The 24,299-nt window shown below is 47.2% G+C and overlaps 1 protein-coding gene across 1 annotated transcript in view; it reads right to left on the reverse strand.

The window, feature by feature from the left end:
• Nucleotides 1-255: 255 nt before the first annotated feature.
• Nucleotides 256-24,299, reverse strand: part of LOC142583237 (trypsin-1-like) — a 110,507-nt gene continuing 86,463 nt past the window's right edge. The window contains exons 2-8 of the mRNA XM_075693625.1: nucleotides 13,245-13,393; nucleotides 11,684-11,959; nucleotides 8,964-9,043; nucleotides 7,840-7,925; nucleotides 6,265-6,551; nucleotides 3,481-3,638; nucleotides 256-458 (exon numbers count right to left, since the gene is read on the reverse strand). Of these exons, the coding sequence (XP_075549740.1) occupies nucleotides 303-458; nucleotides 3,481-3,638; nucleotides 6,265-6,551; nucleotides 7,840-7,925; nucleotides 8,964-9,043; nucleotides 11,684-11,959; nucleotides 13,245-13,344 (1,143 nt within the window). The 5' untranslated portion in view covers nucleotides 13,345-13,393 and the 3' untranslated portion in view covers nucleotides 256-302. The remainder of the gene's footprint in view (nucleotides 459-3,480; nucleotides 3,639-6,264; nucleotides 6,552-7,839; nucleotides 7,926-8,963; nucleotides 9,044-11,683; nucleotides 11,960-13,244; nucleotides 13,394-24,299) is intronic.

The following is a 24,299-nucleotide window of genomic DNA, read 5'->3' on the forward strand; positions in this document are numbered from 1 at the left end:
TGAGTCGCCCCATCCTGCCAATGCCTCATCGTACGTTACCATATTTGAAGATTTCCTTGATGCTGGGTTTGTAAAACACTTGAGACGAGCCTCAATTGACGGAATCTAAGAAACTGACAACGAGGTCGCTGACTCGAGGCTATCATTTCCTTTGGTGGGACTTCTGTAGTAACGCTATTCCACTCTCTCATGACCAGGAGGCATTTGAAACAATGCACGCTTACAGTGGACTTTACAGTAGCTTTCTCGGCCTGCACATAGGGTGGGAACACTGTCGTTTCTTTAGTTTGTCATGCTGCCGGTCACTGCATGTTCGCGATGACCCAGTCGACGGACATGGACACTTGGTGGTAGATGCCGGGCTGGAACGACTGGGCGCATCCAAATCCTGCTGACGTGATCCCGACGAGCGTCCACCGACCATTCAAGTTCAGCATCATCGGTCCGCCGGAATCGCCCTGAAAAGACAAGACCGTCCAAGTTTCTTTGATAGATGTGTATATACAAGTGCGGCAAGTATGGCTGTTTACGACACGTGGTGGCGTTCTCGAACGGTCACTTTCGGGGACATGATCACTTTCGAGAGATTTCGCATGACTCGGCGTCCGACGCTTCGGCGTCTGCGACCGACGGCGTTCCTCGCATCCGGCCGAGCACGCTGCCATCGCAAAGTGCCAGGAATGCCGCCACTGTATAGACAGCACAGATGCCTAAGCACCAAAACTGAGAGTTGGGCGAGTTGGTGTGGTTCCATCTTAACGAATAAGCGCGCGAAAAAGACGTAGGCGAGAAAGAGAGAAGCGACAAACACGGGCGCTACTCGCAACTAAGAGTTTAGTTTGAAAGAAACAGAATAAGTAGAAAACTGCGCTGAAAGGAGGATATCCAACCTCTCAAGTGTGCGCGAGAAAACTAAGATAGCATACACGTGGAAACAGCAAAGCTGGCCAATCAAGAACTGATTTGCAGGAAATGATGCAGGACTTGGTAAGACGCTTCTGCCTATGACAATGCTATCGAGGGTTGACTGATGCATCCGTCGCCCTCCAAAAACATGTAAAAGGCTTCCATTGTTTTCCTTGTTGTTTGGCGCTCTGTGCTTGTACAGAATCTCAGTTTTATCGAAAACGGGTTTACGCAGTCTTAAGCGGCAATGAACCGCCAAATGTGAACCAGTGCCATTCTATACCTTGAGCACGTGTTCCTGGATCCTGATATTTAAACATCGGTTTATTTGTCCGATGTAAACCTTTCCACAAGAGCACGGTATTTCATAAACAACTTCAATTTTGCAATCCACGTACTTCTTATGATTGGCAGAACATCCTGCAGGTTTGTCGCTCGCCACTTGCTGCTGTTGCTGTTGCCACATGTATGTTATTTCAGTTTTCTCGGGCACACGCACTTGAGAAGGTGTTTATTCTCCTTTCAGCATGGTTTTCTACTTTTCCTGTTTCTTTCGAAATGAACTGTTAGTTGTGGGTGGCGCCAGTGTTTATCGTTTCTCTTTTCTCGTCTACGTCTTTGTCGCGCAATTTTCGTTAAAATAGGCGCCTAAGCATCGGACGCCGTGTCACACGAAATATCATGAAAGTTACTGTATCCCTGAAAGTGACCGTTCGAGAATGCCACCCCTAATGAAAACACGAAGTAGGCCACCGAAAGCCGTTTCCCCGATTACCATCAGAAATACCGCCACAGATGGTAGGGAGGCGGGAGATATAAAAAACAAACAAAATTGCATGCTATTGTGTACAAGAATATGGTGGGCGCAGAGTGACGCTGTATACCTACCTGGGCATTATGAGCAGCTATATTTAGGGTTAAGAACAAAGAACACAGATTTTGTCGTGAATTCACAACCATTCTATCCGAATTGCGGTTCTTGTACAAGCAGAAGGCTACGCGCTTTGCTCCTCGCTTTCAGATCGAGCAGATCCTGCAAAAGCTTTCCAGAGCATGCAGGTAAAAGTTCCATGTGATTCACTGAACGACGTGAACCGAAAAAAGTACGCTGCGCAATTTAGGTGAAGACAACACAGCTGTAACCACTAAATCTTCCTTTAGAGCCGTGACAATAAAAACACAGACTGTGCTCCGTTGAAATACAAGTCAGCTGCAATTAACTGCTCTATAATCTTAAATGACGTTACTTGCTCTACTCTACAATGTGCTGATTTGAACTTTGCGTGAACTCTGCATTACCGTTTGTGTGTTTGTTTTAGCCGGCCTCTCTTTGTGATATGATGTCTCCGTCTTTTTCACTCGCTTCTCTATTATGCCGGTGTATTTCTGATATTAAAGCGAATAATAATAATAATATTTGGGGTTTTACGTGCCAAAACCACTTTCTGATTATGAGGCACGCCGTAGTGGAGGACTCCGGAAATTTTTGACCACCTGGGGTTCTTTAACGTGCACCTAAATCTAAGCACACGGGTGTTTTCGCATTTCGCCCCCATCGAAATGCGGCCGCCGTGGCCGGGATTCGATCCCGCGACCTCGTGCTCAGCAGCCCAACACCATAGCCACTGAGCAACCACGGCGGGAATATTAAAGCGAAAGCTTTACTGGCCGCGAACTTGCGATTTCGCCGTGGCGGTGCTCCGAGAAGGCACATGACGTCACACCGCGTTCCCCGTCACACCGTGTTCCTCGTCGTTGTGCTCACCTCCGCTCCCTTCGCCAGCTGCGTCGCATGCCTGTTAACATGTCGGAGGATTGAAAAGGAGAGCTCGCGTGCGCCGCAACCACAGTTGAGGCGGCATTATGGACGGCGACAATTCTGATAAGCAGGTGGAGGCCTGGAATCGACATCGGAACGAGATGAAGACGCAACGAATCGCCCAGGAAACAGACGAACAGCGCCCGAACGACTGGCTAAACGCCGCAACATAGCTAGTCAACCAGACTAACCTGAACTTGCAATCAAGATTAACCAAGGCTAACCATGCTACGCCTTAGCTTTCGCTACCTATATCCTGACATAGCCGAGCTAAGCCTATGCCAATTTCTTTACCATTTGCCTAAGAGAGAAGGAGTTGAAGGCATCAACCCTGATGCCGATCTCTCCTACACACATGGAGAGGCTTGTTGCGTTGTTGCTACATAGGTTTGTTGTGTTTAAAAGCGATCACTGAAGTCTACGGATTGCCCAGCGGGGTGGCAAATGTTTTTACTTTATGCTTTTTACAAATGCTTTTTACTTGACTGCTTTGCATGTATTTACGTTACGTACCGACGAGCTTTTCTTTACAACGCGGGAACTATCTCCGCTTCAACGGTGCTCGCAAGTGCAGAAATAAAAATAAAATTGAAGGATTGAGTAGCGTTCGCGCTAAATCACTCCTTCCAGAGCCGTTGTCGCGGACATGAGAATATGTGGACACTCCACAGCGTGAATGGGGTAGAGTGAGCGGTCCGTGAGTGTGCAGCGAGCGATGCATTCGCTGACGAGCAGGCGTTCTGCCGGAGTCTTACCACGCAGGCGTCCCTGCGCCCTTCCTTGTAGCCGGCGCACATCATCTCCTGGTGGATCCTGATGCGGATGCCGCGGATGTGGTGCCAGTGCTCGCACTCGCTGCGCGTTATGATGGGCACCTCCACTTTCTGCAGGACCCGCGTGCCGTAGCGGTTACCTGCGGGAGGCCACAGAGGGCGCGCGGGTTTGGCACGCTGCTCTGCCTGGAGCCACGCTCCGATTACAAACGCGCCACAGTTTTTAATTTCCGCAGCTCCGAGCACTGTATAGTCAGTTTATCTTTTTAAATATACTGTATTGGCTTAGTCTGTATTACTTTTATTGCAGGAAATTCAATTTAGCAAATTATTCTTGAATTTGTCTCGACGACACAATTGGAACCCAGGACGTACTGTCGAAGGGAGTTCGTACGCCCAGCTGAGGGTCGCGTTCGTAAGCTACTAAATCTGAAACGTCGGACATTGGGAACGAAATCGTAGGAGAAAACGCACAGAATATGTAATTGGAACATGAAGTTTAGTGTTTGACGGAAGCCCGTGTGGTCGGGTCGGAACATGAGGAAAAGTTAGACAAAACCCAGGGCGCTGTATACGCCGACCAAAGTAAATTTAATAGAAGAGAAGACGTTTAGGCCTTGTTCACAGGTAAAAAGTGTAGTGGCGTAGGTCGGCGTAGTGTCCAAGATTTCGTCTCACTTTTCACCATAATTGGAACAACATATGCAAAACAGGTTTCGATACAACAGACTCCTTCTTTCTCTCGCCTGAGAAAAAAAATTTAAGTTTGAGCATGAAACGTTGACGAACAAGAAGCAATTAATGTAACGTGCTAGTAGCGTCCCACTAGGAACATCAATTTGTGGAAGTCGTTTAAACGCGTACGCGCAATTTAAACTTGCGCGTATTTGTTGTTCGCTGTGTGGGCGCTACTAATGTGAGCAGGCTGAGGAATTCCTACGGAAAACAAAATCACTGACCAAAGTAACAAAGACAAAGCGAAGATGTTAACGAAAATTCAAATGTGCAGGATCTTGCATCAGTGTTTATGAACAGGCAGTCTATTCCTTAGGTAATGCACTTTCTATAATCCTCATAGCAGCGGAGGCGTGCTGGCCTCACGTGAAAACGTATTCTATTATATACAATTAGTTCAAATTGCAAAGTGCTATTCCTGGACGATAGAAGGGTGCCATGACAGCTTGAAACCAGCTGCACTATGAATCGCGAGGCCACCTTCCAGGGGAATGGGCGGTCTTTGCTATTGTGGAAATTGTTGTCCCTGCTGATATTAATTAATTGGGGAGTCTTGAGAAAAGTCACAATATGAAAAAAGAAATTAGTTAAAGTTGCGGGGACGCTTCTAAGCAAAATGATGAGAATCGCATTTGGTTCGTATTCTAGCTCGTGTGTGAAATGAAGAATCACAACCTTCGTAGTTCCACTGCTTCAGTGACGCGGTTTCAGTGTAGGCTATTTCGTCAACGACAGGGGCGATTCGGCACAGTATTGATACTTTTTTGCTTTGCAGTGGTTTTTCAGCCATTTCCAGGTCAATGAAGATTACTCGTAAGCTGCTGAAACATTAAAAACTGTAAGCAGTATAATTCTAATCGGAGGAGCAGATTGAAAGCAGCAAATTAGTTTCTTTATTCAAACTCTTCGAATATCTGTGCTTCCCTAACTGATCCTCACGTCTCTAGCGTCTTCTATGTTTAGGAATTCCTAAAACAAGTTCTCACGGCCCTTACATGGACGCTACTACCACTTCACAATGTTCAGCCTTCATTCCTTTCGTATTTATTTGTCGATGCAGAAAGCGGGGTTTAGTTGGCAACATGGCATCATAGAATACGTACAGCGCTCTTGCGAAAAAAAAAAAGATTAAAATAAAGCAGGGATAGCGCTGAGCCCTAGTCGTTTGTAATATTCGATAAACTTCGATTTGTGCTTCTGAGTCGGTTACGTCACCCTACTCTAGCCAGACCCTCCCTAGACGGCCATGGTGTACGTGAAATTTACAGAAACACAAAATCTCTGCGTCCTGTGCAGTATCCCTTCGGCAGGAAGGAGCACACGCCCTATGCGCAGCAAAGAATGCAAACACACAGCCCTGGCACGTTCGTTTTCTTTTCACGTTTCTTTATCTCTTCTTTGTTATCACTTTACCTCCCCCTCCCCTCTCTCCCCAGCGCAGGGTAGCAAACCGGATCGTCCCCTCTGGTTAACCTACCTGCCTTTCCCCTTTCCTCTCTCTCTCTCTTCAACTGTGCTGAAACAAGGAATCACAGACTTGAGGCTTCATTACCTAGCGCGAAAAAGACATCTGGCGACAGAAAGAAGCGCACGTGACACTACCATTCTGTCCCGTGTGCTAGCTCCTTGCCGTCGTCCGATCTCTTTTCCGGGCTGGTTCTAATGATGTCTCGAGTCTGTAATAAGCACAAACTAGCCCAACTGTCTTCTCTAATTGTGAAACAAGGAATGTCGCGACAAGGGGGCAAGGGTCGTTGGGGGCAAGTCCCCTTTTGGAAACGATGACACCAGCGACACCCCCCCCCCCCCCCCCGTTTTTTTTTCTTGCACCACCGTTGATCATTTCACGTCTCCATCTCCCTCTGAACCTCTGCCTTGTTTGGATTTTTTGCTTCGTGCGCATTGTTAGTCGACCAGGAATCACCAACGTGCGCCAGCTTAACCAGTATCCCTTCCTCTCGGAATCTGCTAGTGCGCATGCATTGATACGTGCGCAATTGTAGGGCAGGATGGGCCGGAGGCCCGGCCTACTGAGCGTGGAGTCTGTCTTTCCCCATCCGGTGACGGTGGCTCGCCACCCTTCGAAGGTCCACCCCCTGGGCGGCAGGCAGATGGGCAGGATGTTCTCCTGGTAGCGCACGTGCCGGTCCAGCCTGAGCAGCGCCACGTCGAAGCGGTCCGGCTGCGACGCCGAGAAGGCGAAGTTCGGGTGGATCTTCTTCTCGAGCACGCTGTACGCCTGCGCCTGGGAGGACTGGTACCGCTGGTCCTGGATGTCGTACGCGCCCAGGATCACCGAGATTCGACGCAGCGGAGTGCTGCGAAAGACCGGGGGCCACACGGGCCGGTGCATGCATAAGCTGCGGATGCACGAGAGCGCGCAGGCGTCGGCATAGCTAGATCTCGTGTTTGTGTGTAGGCCTTTTCTCTGTGAGCTCATCACCCCGGAAAACTTCCGATCGTGCATTCCTTCGCAGTCAAGTTAGCCAAGCAAAAAAAAAATGTATTTAGACCTATAAGTATACTAAAGGCACACGCTCTTGATGTGTTCAGATATAAGGAACGTGCCGCACGCGTCGAGCTCATGCACGGAGCTTTCTTGTTGTACTTAGCGGTAAAACTCAATTTTCGAACATTCTAATTCTACAGGAATACCGGTGTCACCTTGATAGCGCTATTTATTTATAGGCTGTTGCACTTCTGTTGTTTTGGGAACTATGTTTGTAAACATACACGTACACATGCAATAAAGCCTTCCGGAGAACTTCCGCGGACTATGCATGCCTTGAGTTGTCGCTGGAAGAGTTAACGCCATGGGCTGTCATTACTAGAGATCAATTCTGTACCGGCAGTCACCACAGAATATTGACCCAATAAAGCTTTATTGAGGGAAGTACGGGTCTTCGGTACAGATATGGCAAAGGAAAAGTGTCTTCAAACGGGAAGGCGCGTTGCCAGAAACAGCATCTATGACCGGAGTAAGAGGTCGGATTCCCTTGAAAAGGACAAGAGAAAGTGCCAGGCCATGACGCTCTATTAGGCTGCCTTCCATCCGGACTTACTCCTTGTAGCTCGGCACCTCCTCGTGGCTCATGTGTTTCCTTCGCGACGTTCTGTGCGCCATATACTGTAGGTTTTGGATATGAAACCAGCCATATCATTAACAGTGGGTGTAAGGAAGCAACTGGTACAAATAATGAGACGTTGTTCGTTTTTCACACTGAAATAGACTGAGTTCTACGATCATTGAGGTAAAAGTAGCAAACTCTCAAATATAAAAGGGTTGGGAAGAACTACCTAAATTCATCACCTATTTAGACACCTACAGCTGCACATTTTTTACCGGTCATATTTCTGTATGAGGCTCCGATTGGTCCGGACAACATTAAGGATCGCAAAAGCGATGACTGCAGCTGCGATGGTCGCAGCAACGTTGTACACAGCGTGTGCACCATATATTATGGTCGCTTAGTTAAAAGCTTCCGCAGCACCACTTGGTTCATTGAGAAGCTAATGCGTAGAGGCGTAAACACAGTTCTTTACATTGCTGGATCCGCGAGCCAAGATTCTAAATCAGACTGCTGCGGCTGACTGCCTTGTACTCACTGATGTACGCAGTGCGCCGCCGTAACAACGTAGTAATGGTTGACGAGGGCTCCACCGCACTGCTGACGGGAGATCTTGATATGGGCCTGCACCGTATCAACACGTCTGTCAACACAAGATTAACACGGGTCCCTTCTACGGCTGTGCATCTTTTACATGGAAATACGCTAACCCTAAGAGCAAGCAAGAAAATAGAGCGGGGGTGTTTATATAGCAAAATTCGTAAATCGAATTGAATATCGAGTAGTCCCAACTCCACAAAGGCGTTTCGCATGTATTTAATGTATTCCACATGTTTTCCGTACAATTCTTATGAAAATTGAACGGAATGGTATTAGTATAGACACAGACTCTGTAAGAACTGTACGGAAGGCATACGGAAAAGATATTGACTTACTGGAATAACACACGGCACATTTGAGTAGGTAATTAAAAACAACCTAAACGAAAGGCTTCGTTGAGTTCCTTCGGCGACAAATGGCTTGTTTGCATTATTTGATACATGCAATACCGTTAACTACTGCATGTCAGGACACACGAGAGGCTTGTGGATGAAAAACAAAGGACGGTCATATCTGATGCTCGATTATAATGACAGTGAAGAAAAAAATGTTGACCCGCACATCGCAAGGTATACGTAGTGTAGCGTTCGGTGGAAGAGCCATAAGGGCCGTAAACAGCACCGCACATCGTTTTGAAGGAATAACAACGTGGTGAGATTGCCCAAATGATAATGATTTGTCCAAATGGAGACAGCGAATTCTTTGGCTGCCTAAAGAGACATGCTTACTCAACGGCCGATGACTGTCGCGCATGGGTGACCTTCTTCGCTCAAGAACTGCATCGTTTGTGCAACAACCACGGTTATCCTACACCAGATTCAATTAAACGAGTCTCCGTTTGCATCCGTCTTTCTCCCGATAGACTGGAAGAACTGTTGTTGTCACTTATTTTTCGAACCAAACAAATGTTCGACAACTTCAAATAAGTGAAATTTAATATCCAATACGAATCGAATAGCAAAGACTATTCGATTCCTATTCGATATTTCGAATATTCACTCACACCTAAAAAAAAAAAAAGAGGGATATCTTTGCGCCCGTGGAGTGTGAACAGGAGCTTACCTGCCATGGGAACTCTCCGTACTGGGCATCCTCACCACCTATGATTCTCCTCTGCGGCTTGTTCGTTGACCTCCCGCAGACTATATAGAAGAAATAAGGTGTGAACTGGTCAGGGCACCTAGAAAGTGGGGGCTTAGCAGCAGCAGTGACCTGACGCAATTCATACTGAAACTAAAGGCAAAAATACCACAATGACACCGAGGATGTTCACCTCAGAAGACGAAGCAAGACGAAGACGAAGCGGTGCTTATTGCAATACGTCGTGTTTCGACATCGTACATCTGTTGATATTGCATCTCCAGGTAAAAGGTGCCATAACGACGGCGCAAAGATGGACCGACATACACTGACACGTAGGAAATGTGTGTAGGAGTTTTTTATGTGAAGATTCACAACCAATATGCCCCAATTTCCATCTTAATGTTGATATTTCATTCGTAGCCCACGCAGTTTATTTATTTATTTATTTTACCCTCAGGGCCTTTCAACATTATAGAGGGAAGTCTGTTACACAAGAAATATGGGCAAACAAAGTACGAGTTTGTATACATTTGCTAATAATACAATGTTAGCTGAAAGTTTGTTCAGTACACTAATGCAGCACGGCATAATATAAGTAACATAATAACAACCAACATTCGTTCATAAAATGCTTGCTGTTATACAATATTAGCTAGTGTTGTTCGAAAATTTTCATTGTTATTGATGTAAGCAATATGAGCTGGAAGTTCATTCCATTCTTTCAACGGAGGTGGCAAAAGTGAGTGTAAAAAATAACAAAAACATGTCCTGTTATATATACACAAGTTCTAACTCTATGCTGATGATCAGTGCGGTGAGATAAGTAATATGGCCGCGCCATGAAATTAGGCAGTTGAGTAGGGCGGTGATATATAGGTAATAAAAAAATATGATAGGCGAAAAATCCTTCGACGCATTGCCAGTGACCGAAGACCCAGATTTGATTTCATTGAAATAAGACACGCTCGCGGTGCTCTAATGGTTTCGCAGAATAAAGCGAGTTGAATCATTTTGGATTAGTTCAGGGGAACGTAATAGGTTTCATGAACGGAGTCCTATATATAGCTGCAGCATATTCAGAATTCGACCTTAACTAGGCATTCCTAGGTTCTACGGCAAACCAGAGGTATACACCGCAAGGTACGGTTTTCAGGATTGGATTCATTATCTGCAGTACTAGGGCGGAAATTCGGTCTAACTCGTTATTCATTATTCACGATCGTCTAATAACAGCGCGCAAAACGAGAGGCGAACACGGAAGTGACACACGCAGGGCTGTGTAAGTCTCTTCTTCCGTGTTACGTCCCTCGTTTTATGCGCCGTTAGCTGTCTGCTGTAGCTCTTCAATAAGGATTAACCTGAGTACGGAATTGAGTGCATCTGTGCCAAACATTGGAAACAATGCCTGTACTCGGTGCAGCACGCAGCTGAGTCCTACGGTAACTAGCGCTGTCATTACCAAGCCCCATTAATAGACTCATTCACATACGAGAACGTTTCGTGTATGTACGATATCCTTCGGTGGCTGGTCAAGCTGACGGACAGTGGAACAATCCACAAGAAACCACAAACCAGAACAAAACGAAGCACTGTCTCGTACATCATCTCTGGGAGTGTGTCTTCCAGATTCCACAACACTTCCCGGCAGCCACAACAATGCGAGGTGTATTGGGAACAGGGTACACATAGCACTGCCCACACTTCTTATTACTACAGAACACAGGTATCCCCCATAAAGACAGCGAGATAGATAACTGAGCAAGATATAAAGACGATATAGTTTCCTACCAATATTACTAGAGGGAGCTCTGCAAGTATGGTGGTTCAGCGACCACGGGAATGATGGGTTTGTAGATGGACTTGTCTCATTTCCATGCCTGTCTCTTTGAACGTCCTTGTGACGTTATTTATTACGCCAATCATATTTGTAAACTTTCAAAATAATAGTTTTCTAAGCGCTCCAAAACAATTAGTCTTCGCCTACGTACGTAGTCATCGCAAATCGATACATTTATACCGCAATATAGTGCTGAAAATTATCAATTTACAAAGTGCCAAAGCCGTTTGAAGCCGGAAGAACTAACGCTAGGCTAATCCATGCACTGCCCATCATTCCCATGCAGTCCGAACCGCCGTACTTCCAGCTTCCGTACAGACACTCGCGCCAGAGTTCCCTTTACGGCGCATTGCATTGTGGAAACGTGAGCACCCAAAAGCGTCCCCAAATTGCTCTCTCAAGAGTACCTGCATCTCAATGTGCAAAAAGGAGAAGGAGCTCTGTCATCCAAAGGCAGAACAGGAGCTGTTTGACGACGCCGAGAGCAGTCGCGAGCAGTCCGAACTGCTCCCGCGTGAGAAGCAGAGCGCAAGGGAGTCACGTGACGCTAATGCATCACACATTCGTTGTATTTCCTTCGTTTTGTTTAAGTGTGCGGCAGCAATGGCAACCGATAAGCGAGTGATAATCACCGCGGGAAGGTGAACAACCTGGTCACGTGATACGCCTTCACGCTCGCACTCGCTCGCGGTGCGCACGGTAGGTGTGAATGGAAGAGCGAGCAGTCGCGCTCTCTCTGTGCTGCTGCTCTGCTTCTCTCTGCTCTTTGCCTCCTCTGCTCCTGTTTTTCCAATGGAAACTCTACGTAGAAAACTGTGTGTGTTGGAGGGCAGCGTCAACGGCTGCTTTCTCCCTCGCTCACCCTCTTCGTCGCCCACGTGGTAGTACTTGCGCTGCGTGGCGGTTCGCGCGGCGGACGGGCTTCGCGCCTGGAGCGCCTGCACTGCCGTGTGGTCGGCTGGCAGCGAGGACCGCGTGCGGGGCGGCCGCACGCAGCACGTGTACAGCAGGCTGTTGCCGCAGCGACCGGCCGCCGTGCCGCCGGACAACAGGCACAGGAGCACGAACGTGCACCGGTCGTCGCCGCCGTACGAACACTGGCCCTGGCGGCTCGAGTAGTCGGACTCCTCGGGTAGGTCTGCGTCGTGCGTGTAAGCAATGGTCAAGACAACACCGCTACATTTCTTCACTTTCTACAGTACTCTGGCTGAGCAAGCAAAAGATAAGCAAACGCCTCTACCTAGCTCTGCATCAAAATTTCCTAAACTCGACTCAACTCCCTGCAGATATCCAGGGGCTACTCTTTTGTATTGGGACGGTGACAGAAAGGTATCACTGTCCGATTGTCGCTTTGCCATTGTATCAATTCCCTCCTGTTGCTGGAGCCAGTGTTTCGACGAGGGACAGGTCTCCTCGCCGAAACGTTGGCTCATGGGACCACTCTTGTTTACGACCAAGTCTTCATCTTCCCATGAACTTCTGCGTATACTTCGGATTCCGATAAATAAAATATTTGTGAAAAACGTTTCCTTCACACCCTGTGAGATTGGTTCTATCAGTGTTATATACAATCATACAGCCGCTCCGTGGGTGCTTTTGAATGCCCCTTAATTCTATTTCTGCGGCTCTTATATTTCCACTTGGGGGTACAATGGAAGAACAGTACTCGACTGAAGTACCTACAACAGCAGTTTAACCATCCTTCTCGGTTATTTATGACACATAATTCCGTAACCGGGCATTGGGCGTCTACCCTCAAGAAGGAATAGACTAGAGCAACTCCTTGTCGCTGGATTTACCAAGGAAGCAGCGATACCGAAGCGCGCTGCCTGCTTCGTTCGAAGAAATGCAGGCATCACACGCTTGGTGGAGTCACAGAAGGGATATATTACATGCGTAAGAATGTTTAGTCGTACCTAACGAGGAAACCCGTTCATCTGTCACGTAAGGCGAGTCGCTATAAACAAATTGAATGTATCAAAACAGAATAAATTCCAAAGGAAAAACGGTGGCGGTGGTGAGTTCCAAACCTACAACATCACGCTCCGAAGTCGAATGTATTGCCCACTGGTCTAACCAACCACGCTTACAGAAGGTGAATATATTTGAGCCATATGAATTTGTTGTACCGGCGGTACAAAAAGAAACAAGTGTCAGGGGAGAACATGCAGCTTCTATGAAGGCTTTCTTGAAATATTTGGTGTTGGTGGAACGAATGCCACCTCTAGGACCACACGTAGACCCGACTTGGAGCGGTGTGGACATTTGCAAAAGTAAGATTTTGCGAAAATTTATTGCCCATTTGCTCATTCGTGTCATTTCTGTATTCGTTATAGCAATCAAGTGTTTGTCGAAATGTCGGCTACAGAAGTTGGCCACGTTTTCGTAGCCCCCAAATCAAATCGAGCATACGTGGTACTCACGTGCAGGCACGTAGAGGTGTACCTGCGGGTTTGCCAGGTGCAGGCAGCAGCAGGCGGTCAGCAGGAGCGCCCACCACGAGTGAGGCCGCCACCGCCGCATGGCGCCCCCGCGCCCCGGCAGCAGTACGGCACCGCCGCCGTCTGCCCGTCTGCGCATGCGCAAACAGTCAGTACACGATGCCGCTTAGTGTATGCTCTCTCGTTAGGAAAAAAAAAAAAAAAACTAGGTCAGAACTTAGCACCGCTAACTCTCTGGATGCACCCGTGTATTCTCAAGCGATCCTGGACTCTGAACTCTTCCTTCACTCAATGACGATGGTTATGGTGATTATTTATTTATTTATTTATTTATTTATTTATTTATTTATTTATTTATTTATTTATTTATTAAAACAAAATCCTTAAGTGACTCCTGGATTGAAAAATCCGTAGTACGCGGCGTTACCGAAAAATTGACCATCTCGCATTAGGGCACTAAAATCCAATAACACCGAATTTGATGGTGCCACCCACGACCATGGGTAGGACTCGAACCCACGACCTTTGGTGGGAGTCGAACCCCCGACCTTTGGAGGGACCAAAATTCGATGGTGCCAAAATTCAATGGCGCCACCATTGACGGTCGAACCAACGACTTTTGGTGTTAAATAAGGCGAATTACGGCACAGTTGATTAAGATATAATTAATTAAGACATCCGACCCCACTCCCTTTGGTGGGAGTCGAACCTTCTACCTTTGGAGGGACCAAAATTCAACGGCACCAAAATTGATGGTGCCATCATTGATGGTCGAACCCACGATCATTTGTGTTAAGTAATGCATGGTTAATTAAGGAACACTGAACATACAGGTAATTAGTGCACTCGAGCCCACGACCTTTGGTGGGAGAAAACAAGTTATATGGAGTAACAAGAATAGGGAAGAAAACAATAATATGAAGTAACAGAAGGTAGCGTATGCTAGAGTGACCGTCAACTTGTTATTTATTTATTGGCATTCCCTTCGAAGCGGGGCGGCGACAAATATTCACCAAGCCTGCTCGAGCCAATCAATCAATGTATAGAGGTTTATCAGTCTAGCATTTTGTCTATGTCGCCTTAACCCTTTCTTTTTTCCGTAGAACCTCTGTATATACTTTGTATTGCTACCAATGCCTGTGACAGTTCCGATTTTATCAATCACTGCCCTGCTTTTTGCTCGAAATACTGTGAATGCCTATTGCTTATCTAGGCTACTGATCTGTTAATGCTTCCATCCGCTTTAAGTCCCAGGGCTTCTGGAAGGCGAACGTTTCCCTACGGGTCTCACTGGCTAAATACCTTCGTATTGAGTTATCTACTGATTTTTGCTGCTGATGACACATGCTTCACCCTGTTGCGAATATTTGGTGCAGCATGTTCTTGGCCTAGGCAACCAGCTATGCAACCTCAACTAGCAAGGCACTGCCCTTTGTTTTATAGTACAGATTTCCCCTTTCTAATTTCATTTCTTTCCATTCTCCACGGTCTTTGTTTCCAACCTTCGGATCGAATTTACTATCTCTGTTTCTGTCACATTTCTTTAAACTCCTGGTTGTCGTTTTAAACTTTCAATTATCCTGTACCTTGTTGTCAACGTTCTTCACCTCATCCTCCATTCGGTTTCCACGCTTTTGAGACACTGTGCCTTTTAAGCGGCCATTCCTATTCAAGAAAACGCTGCCATTAATGGATGGATGGATGCATGAATGTTATGAGCGTCCCCGTGGCATGGGGCGGTGGGTTGCGCCACCAAGCTCTTGCTATTATACCGCCTAGTATCCTACCTAGGTAAAAAAGAAACGAAAAAGAAAAACATGATAAATTTCCATGACCAGATTTTGTCACCTCCTATTCTAAACTTTGTCGTTTCCCTACTTCCACCAGTCTTTCAATCGCCGCTCACAAAAGTGCATGGCAGCGCCACCCCTCGGAAGAAGTAGTCACCGCGCTTCATGGTCATCCACGGGAACCCTTGAGAAGTGCAGTGTCTTCATTTGCCGAGTCTCCACCCGTCTTCACTTAGAATGCGATGATCGCAGCGTCTCGACAGCTGCGCGTGCGTGCCTCACGGCCGACCGTGCCCACTCTAACTAATCGTAACTAACTAACCTCACCTCGTATCTCGTACAAAGTTGCGATTTCGAGCACACCGTAACGCGCGCTCGCTTACGCTCGACACACCTCGAGTTCGTACCTTTTTTTTTTTTCGATTAGCTAGCTTCAAAGAGGGTGAAGTCCGGCTCTAATGCTATGACATGAATAGCGTTGTCACGCTGCCTTAAACAGCCACTAACGCTGGTAAGTGTTGGTGTTTGAGTGGAGGGCTCCCGGGTAAGTTTTTTCGCCACCTGGACTTCTTGACCCAAGGCGCGGCAGGTGAGCGAGCGTTGTTTCATCCCGCCCCCTTTCGGAATGCGACCACCGCGGCCGAAATTGAACTCGCGCTCTCGTGCTCTCAGCATCGCGCAACGTCATAGTCACGTGGGCCACCGCCCCGAGTCACCTACGCATTTGTCAACTGTCGTTCCGATAGGGTGATACTTCAAGCGGAAATGTAGAGCATCATCGTCGCGTGTGCACTGACTGCGTCTCGTGCGAAAGCTTGCGCATTTGTGCAAATGTGCGCAAGAGAAAGAGAAAAGGATGCGTAGAAAGGCAGGGAGGCTAACCAGAGGTAGTTCTGGTTGGCTAGCTACCCTGCACGGGGGGATGTGTTAAGGGGGATAAAAAGAGAAATACAGTGAAAGCGGGAAATAGAGAGAGAGAGAGAGCAGGAGAGAGAGAGAGAGAGAGACAAACACGAACAAACCGCGTACTCTATAGAGCGGTAGGGGGCGGCGTTCTTAAGGTCCATCGTGAAGCCCCGTAGACACACACAAGACTGTTATGCATAACTGCGCCATCCTCTTTCAGAGGCAAATGATAGCGGGCGTCATATTTGTGCACCAACGTCTCCCCATACCATTTAAATATTAAGGGTCGGTGAATATTCGAAGTTTGAAACCGTAATCGAATAGTTGACGCTAACTAATCATATTCGTATACAAAAACGAGCTAACTGTTCGGTATTTACGAATAATTCAAATAAGCAAACACTTCGCAACAACCGACTGGTAAATTTCCATCCACTGTTCTCCGTGTGCTAAGCCAAGTATCGGAAGCTATGTGAAGTGAAACAATTGACAAGGTTCTCCAAGCAATGCAGGAAAAAATTAGCAATTCGAGCCTTGTTGTTGGTTTCGCGGCGGAAGCCTACGTGACAACCTGCGATTTTTTGTTAGTGTAGTCTGTAATTTAGTGTTTCTTGCAGTGAAGTCATATAGTAGCTTTAGCTTATACGCTACGATCAGCGCTGTTTTATTTGCAATGGGTTCATATGCATGTTTCTACGGCACACAAACCCTACAGCAGCTTTTTCTTCTCTTTTTCGAAAGCTTCTGAGTTTATTTTTTAACAGCCATTTCTTTTGCGTTTTTGAAAAGCTAGTCATACAGGAACCATTATTTAATGGAACGCTTGTTTACGACCCAGCTATAAAGATATTGAGAGGCTATCAATGTAGTTACTTGCTTCACTGATAATGGTTGTCCGTGATAGTGGACTGTCTTTTTTCCACTAGTTAGTACAAGCGTAGTACCTAATTAGGCCGAATTACAGAAATGTCTATTTCTCCTGTATATATGTGCGTCTGCGCTTGACTGTTCGATATTCGATTCGATTTTTTATGCTTACTATTCGTATTCGAAAAGAAAAGTGATATTCGCCCCCCATACCTCTCGTAAATATTCATAACAATAAAAACGAACATCAAACGCGTAATATGGAAGATATGTAGATTCGGCTTCCGGTGGCGGAAAGTTGCTTGGCGAGGGAAACAACTTCTAGGATAGGTGGATAGGAGAGAAGCGCGCTTGCTTCGATGATGCAGTTCGTCTGCCCATCGAGATGAAATCAGTTGGCGCAACCTGTCGGATCAGCAGCTTGGCTCCCGTCTGCAAAATCTGTGCTCGTAGCCGAAACAGTTTCTGCTTCATTCTACGAAATGCAGGCAAGTATCGATGTTTAAATACCATCTCAAACAACTTAGACTACAATGTGCGACCCTGTGAGCGATGCTTGTTCTCGAGTAGATGAGTAGCTTGTGGACAGGAACTTTTTATAGGGGCACTAAAAGCAAATGTTAAGTCAAGCTACAGTGATAGATTAGTGCTTGCGAATCTTTAAGGCATCAATACCATCGCGAACAGAGCCTTATGGATCGAGAAATTTAGGTAAATGCAGGACATGATTAAAGACTCCCCCGGGACATTCAAGCACTTGCCCGATGATGAAAGCGCTCCTCAGTTAAATTTTATCCCTGGCACTCAACCACTTGTTCCAAAAAAACACCCTTGTGTTGAATTATAGGCCGAAATAAACTGCTACTTGTCCAGTTCTATTTCATTTCTAAAACAAAGAACTCATTGAAGTTACGCTGAGAACGACGCAGGCGGCCGAAAGGTTTCGTTTTCGATTGACTCCGCATCACCCACGCTTTCGCGTTTCTGCAGTTTCGTTATTGCGTAGTGCTGCGGTGGTTTTGCTCCCTCGCGAAACTCGTACAAGCTTGAAGTAACAGAGAATTTAACTTCCATGTGATGTTGCGGGATGCCCGAACGGTCTACGCCACTTGACCAAAAACCAGCTGCAGCGGCGAATCCACCGCTCTGTCTTGACTCGGTACCGCCATCTGTCGGGCGCCGGTTTACTCATCGACGGCAGCAAAGGGCGGTGATGGCGTATGCAACGTCACCACTCCCCCGGTTGGGTGGCGGGAGATTTGAATTTCGATGAAGGTATTCGTACCCTTCGGACGCAATTTCCTCGCAAACGAAGTCTTTTCCTGGCAAGAAACAAGCGTTTCGAGGTTTCAGGAATGGTACTTAAACAGTTCACGTCGACTTTGTATTTGCCTTTAGTGTTCCTTTAAAGTCCACAGGCCAAATACGGAAGGCGCCGTATATTTCTGTTTGTCGTGCTGCTAGTCACGAGACGCGTAGAACGCAGCCGCATATTACGATCGTACCTCTGCACCTTTTAATTAATCAAACGCCACTTAGCCCTTTCGTACACTGCTAGCACGCTGGCTCCCCGATGCGTCTCGGAATAGCAGTATAACGCACACACACCGGTATACGGCAACACATGCGTGGTCGATGCACTAGAAGTAGCGTTGCACGATTTGCGCCGAAATCGTCTTCGGGCAAATCGAGAGAGAGCGTAGGACCTCTTTCGCGTAAGAAATGGAAAACAAAGAAAAAAAAAAGGAAAAGAAAGGAAACCTCGGTGGCGCTCGCCCCAAAGCGCAGCTACATAGCGTGCGCGCGCGCTATTTTTATACGCGTAAGTGCGCGCAAGCGCGAAAAAGTCGCTCGCTATTCATTCTCGGATGCGCGGTCGCACTTTCAGCGGGAGCCGAGATACCGGTGGGCTTCCCCGACGTCGCTCGGTCAAGAGGCGGATAACGGCGCAACGTGTGCCGGTGTCGCTGAAGGGGCAGCGGGTATGCACGCGCGCCGAACTGTGTTTTCCCGGCTCTTCCGCCCCAGAGACCCCGCGGTGTCGTTTCTGGGGTATCGATTAAACGGTCGCCTCGTGGCCATGCTTCTCCGAGCGTGTCTTCGTCCCTTTGTCGCCGTCTTAGGGACCCGCGCCCCCGAACAGTGAAGCGAGAGCTCAGCGCCGCGTACTGTCTTCTTAATAAGGAGATGGTGTAGCGCTCGATTAATGCCCCGCAGCAGCGGCCATAATCATGTCCGAATTGATGCTGGCTTAAAACAGTAGTGCAAGTTCGCTATCGAGACGTCGATCATTGGCAACTCTAGTCATCAAGAGACATTGTCCGCCCAGCCCATTGGATAGCCCATGCATGTAACACCGCATGCAGCACATGCCTGATGTAACACTGGATAGCACATCATGTATTTCTTACATACTAATTTCCCCTCCCTTACCATCATCTGCCTTTGTTAGTCCCTATATAGGGTATGTGTTTTCCCTTTGACCCTCTCACCTTTCCTCGCGTGTATACCAGCAAGTCAAAGTCCTGTCCTCCTAGGCAATACCTCAAAACAACAAGCTTGGCTACGCGAACTGTATACTCGCTGTGACTCGTCTAGTGGACCGGATTAACCTGAACTGTTGCCTCCTCTCTCGAACTTTTTCACTTTCCCATAACCCTGCTCCCGTGTAGGATAGCGAACTGGACATAGCCTAGGCAACTCACCTGAATTTCCTGCTTCCTCTCTCTCTTTCAATGAACTCTCTACCCTTCCACTATTTCCGCCCCTCTCCCTTCACCTTCGACGCTTGATCCGGCACAATGTTGGTAACGCAGAGAAAGTCGATAAATGTGGCGAACTTTTAGTCACCTTTGCGGTAATTTTTGCCCTTTAGGAATCTTAGCGACTTCTTCAGTGACTTTTCAGGGATGTAAATAGCCAGTAAGTTACCACGGTGAAATTCATCAAGGGACTTTAGCCAAACCCAGGGCCGCACCCCTGTTTTATCCGAAGGTGGTATCTGCGCTCCAATTCGTCGCTGCTTCTAAAGGCATGCCGAAAAGCGTACTAAAGAGCAATCTGGACGCATCAACGCTTCTATACTGGGCAAACCACAATATAGTAATCAGACACCGTTTCAGAAAATAGGGGGTTGTGTTTCGTTTTAACATTCTGACTACTTACTCGCCACCACAGCAGGTTATATAAACTTGTAGTTGAAAAAAAAAGTACGGCAGACATTTAGCAACAATCAAAACACTAAAAAAGAACTGAGCAGGTCATCATCATTATCATCATTGTCATAATTAATTAAAAGAACTTATGCAAAAAAATGAAGTACTTTGTGTTGCGATCTAGAAATCTTGCCCGAAACTAAAGCTACAAAAATGAATCCAGCATCACACCTTTTATATCATCAACACACCCTACCAAATTTATGAATATCTCGAAATACAGCTGAAACGTTCCATTAAAGGGACACTAAAGAGAAATAGTATTTCTTCTGTATACGTAAGTTACGCTTCTAAGATATCGAAAACACCATTCTTACCAAGGGAAGACGCTTGGTAAGTCAGAAAAAGAGCAAAAGCAAAAGACATGTGGTGACGTCATCTTAATTTCCCCCACCATCTTGCTGTGAAGTCATGGATTTTGACAGCGTCTTCTAGGGTCTAGTTAATTATTTAGCCGTAAAGACCGACTAAAGGAGCCAAATATCGAACATCGCGAGTTTCGGGAACTTCTACTGAAAAATACATTGAAATCCGTGACGGCACAGTGACGCACTGGCATTGAGGATTCAGCGTCAAATTAAAGAAAGCGAAACTTGGACTTTCATTTTATCTTCTAATAATCAGCTTATTATTCCGAAATTAGTGACAGGAGACTTTTATAAGAGCGATTTATCCGTCTAAACCGATTTAGTGTTTTGCTTCAGTGTCGCTTTAAAGCGTAGATGCAAACATACGAATGTCCGACCACCTTTGTCGTCAACGAATCTCGAAAATGGGCGCGTCACCGAGGCTTCGGTGCTTCTTTTTTTTTTACCTGTCCTGTGAGCATGACGAGACATGTTTATCTGCTGCTGGACCATCCCGCCGCTATGCGGTGCACCGATATGCCTTCCATTTGAAACCCAGGCCTGGATCTCATAAAGGTAGCGACAACTGCCAGCAGCGCCTCATCATCTGTGCCAACAGCAAACAAAATTCAATTGCACAAGCATGATGCACCGCTTGATCGGCGTCTTTTCCAAGACCACTCGCTCTTGCGCTCCCTTTCCCTCTGCGCGAACAAGCAGAGACGAGTCCCCACGTGCGGATTTAGGTACGGTTTTCTCAGTGATTCAAACGCGATAATCCGACCTCATGACGGCCGGAGCTTTTTTGCACCAACGGTAGGCGCTCGGTGACCGCTGGGCTACCAAATGCAGTGCGTGACAAGGGCTCGCGCATAGTATACCACGCAGTGCATGAATTCGGTCTCCCCAGCACGTACCGCTGAAAAAGCGCCGGGCGCAGCGCACATTGTGCATAGCGTGTAGATCGCCGAGCGCTGTGTCCTTGCGATTGTGGAAGCCATATATGGACGTCTGCTGACTGGTTGCGAACGAAGAACAATTGCGTGGCGCGGCGTGCGGCGCCTGCTAGCTGCTCCTGGCCGACACCAGGGGGCGCACCGAAGTGACCGTCCAATCGCGCAGCTCAGCTGCGAGATCAAAGCCTTCCGCTTCTTCTTCGTAGATCCAGAGCTTTTACCTTCATTTCCACGAAATGGGAGTCGAAAAATTTCGAAACTACCACGATCTATCGACTGATTCATGGAGCTGCAAACCCCGAAGCAACACTACGACTATGAGACATGTCGTAGTGTAGGGCTACGAATTAATTTTGACCACCTGAGGTTCTTTAAGGTGCGTCCAAATCTACCTAAACGAGCGTCGTTTCAAGTTACCCCCAATCACGTAAGGTCGTTGCCGCCCTAAATCAAACCCGCGACGTCGTGGTTAGCCGCAGAATCCCATATATGGACTGTGCCACTGAGGCTGCTAAATTACTGCAATGACAGAAACAACCACTTATTTGCATTTCTAAAGAGCGTTATCTTGTCATCTCGTCTACATATAATGCGAGATCATGGCCATTAAGAAAACTAAGCTCTTGCTTGGTGCAGCGCCTCCTTGTACTGTCGGACAGAAATCTCGCTCCGCAGTCTTTGCAGCAAGGGTCTTGCTCCGGGGGCAGTGCGCACGAAATTTGTAATTTATTATGATTATTATTATTTTCATGGGAACACGCTTAGATATTCACATGACAGTCATCAAATATAGAGAACAAATGCAGCCTGCTGTTGGACTTTTCGTCCTTCTTTTCCCTTCAGCAGCATACCTTGACCATCAATTCACGTGGCAACATTTTGGACATTTGCGTCTCGAACGCTCAGGTTACAGATGTCTCTCGTTCCGACATCTACCGTGTGCGTCCCGATAAGTTTCGCTCCTCACTAAAGACAACTGCCTCTTTGTCAACCCTGAGGCAGAGCGCCTCCGGTTGCATAAATGAATCCTCTCGTTTCGCTTTCAAGCGTGGTAATTTATTTGTTTGTATTCTCGCAGGTCACAAAGCACGGGGTCTTTATTGCGGCGAGTAGCGGTACCGCGTCGCACTGGACAAAGGACGTGCAGTATGCAGGACAGTACAAAAGAACGTCTTTGTCTTTTGCTTATTGTGCTGGTACTCTCGCACGTACGGCCCGGTCGTCGCCATTGTCGTCGCCAGGTTGTTGGCACGAATAGTGATGCGGCATTACCCTCCCTCCTGAGTGAGCATCGTCCCGATGCTCATAGAATGGCAGTCGTTAGACTCGTTAAACAGCTTGTCGGTGTCCAAATTATTCAGGAAGACTGCGCTTCATGCGCCCCACGTGCACTACTTCAGGCACCTGTTGACGACGTTTGGAGCAGCATGAACCGTCACCCAAGAACTTGCAATTCATGTCGCTGCTAATGCGGCGCAGAACCTTCTATGGTCCGAAGTATCGGCGTATAAGTTTCTCAGTGAGGCCTCGGCGTCGTACCAGATACAGATACGAAACCCAGACCATTTCCCCGGGTGGTGACGAATTGGTGGCGGAGATTGTGTATATATATATATATATATATATATATATACACAATCTCCGCCACCAATTCGTCACCACCCGGGGAAATGGTCTGGGTTTCGTATATATATATATATATATATATATATATATATATATATATATATATATATATATATATATAAGTAATAAAATGCACCTACTATAACATTTTAGTGGTTTTAACGCCACGGGTCTCTGAGCTACGGGTGATAGTCTTGTGGAATACGCACGGGGAGGTTTTATTTAGATTTAAGGCAGGCAGGTTTGCAAGAATTGGGAAACGCGCGCCAAAGGCATTTTCGTTTCGCCAACGCCTAATCTTGCGCAACGCAGTCCGTCATTTCTTTCCGGCCTTTATGCCGTAACCAATGGCAAACCCTTTATCCAAGAACGGCTTTCGGTCTGTGGTTTAAAAAACAGGTCTACGACACAAACAAGAGATAACATCAAAGACAGGCAACCCTAGCTTAAGACAAAACCAGACAACAAAAGAAGTGGCGTTCGATCACTCTGTATTGACGCGTGCCCATTCATTGCCTTTACGTCACTTATGACATAACGGCACGCTTTAGAGTGTAAGGGCTTCGACAAGCATCGCCGCCTTCAAGCTTCCTCAATGAACGTGCAACATACAAAGGCCCGAGCATACAAGTTCAACACTGCTGTTTTCGGCGCGGATGAGATTGCCTCTTCGTTCCTGAGATCCAGAAAAGGTGCCCACGGTAGTGACGGCCTAGTGCCTCTTTTGACGGGGCCATTCATTGAACCCATTTGTGCTGCTGTTCGCATGGCTGCGCAAATTCACCGACGGGTCGCCCTCGCACCTGTCCGTTTTCTTCTTATTCTTCTTCTTCTTTTTTGCGAAACGGTCAACACACCTGATCGCATCGAGTGAACACCGTCAGTCCCGCAATGCACGGAGGCGATAATCTCACGACACGCCTTAGGGTTAAGGACCTGAGACGCCGCCACACTTGCATGACGTGTCCTTTTTTTTTTTGTTATTCAGAGACCCACTTCTTCGCGCGAGGAGTCGCATGCAAGGAGCCCGGGTCGCAAAGATGGCTGCCAGCTTCGGAAAATACGCGTGACCCCAAACAACGCGGCTGCTGCCCCTTAAATACCCGCGCAGGCGCCTTGCTGAACTAAGCATTCGTTGCGCAAAGGGAAGAACCGAAATCCGGTCAAACTCCCCCCAAAAAGCGCGCAGGTTTCTCCTCAGCGATTACCTCGGCCGCGGGGCGAAATTATCGCGGCAAAAAGAAAAAGCAAACACTCACGACGCGAGCGTGACGACGAAGTCGGGTATTCAGATGCGGGACACGAAGACTGCGTTTAGTGCCCGGCGCTG

Source organism: Dermacentor variabilis, chromosome 5 (genome assembly GCF_050947875.1).
Source record: "Dermacentor variabilis isolate Ectoservices chromosome 5, ASM5094787v1, whole genome shotgun sequence".
Taxonomy (NCBI): domain Eukaryota; kingdom Metazoa; phylum Arthropoda; class Arachnida; order Ixodida; family Ixodidae; genus Dermacentor; species Dermacentor variabilis.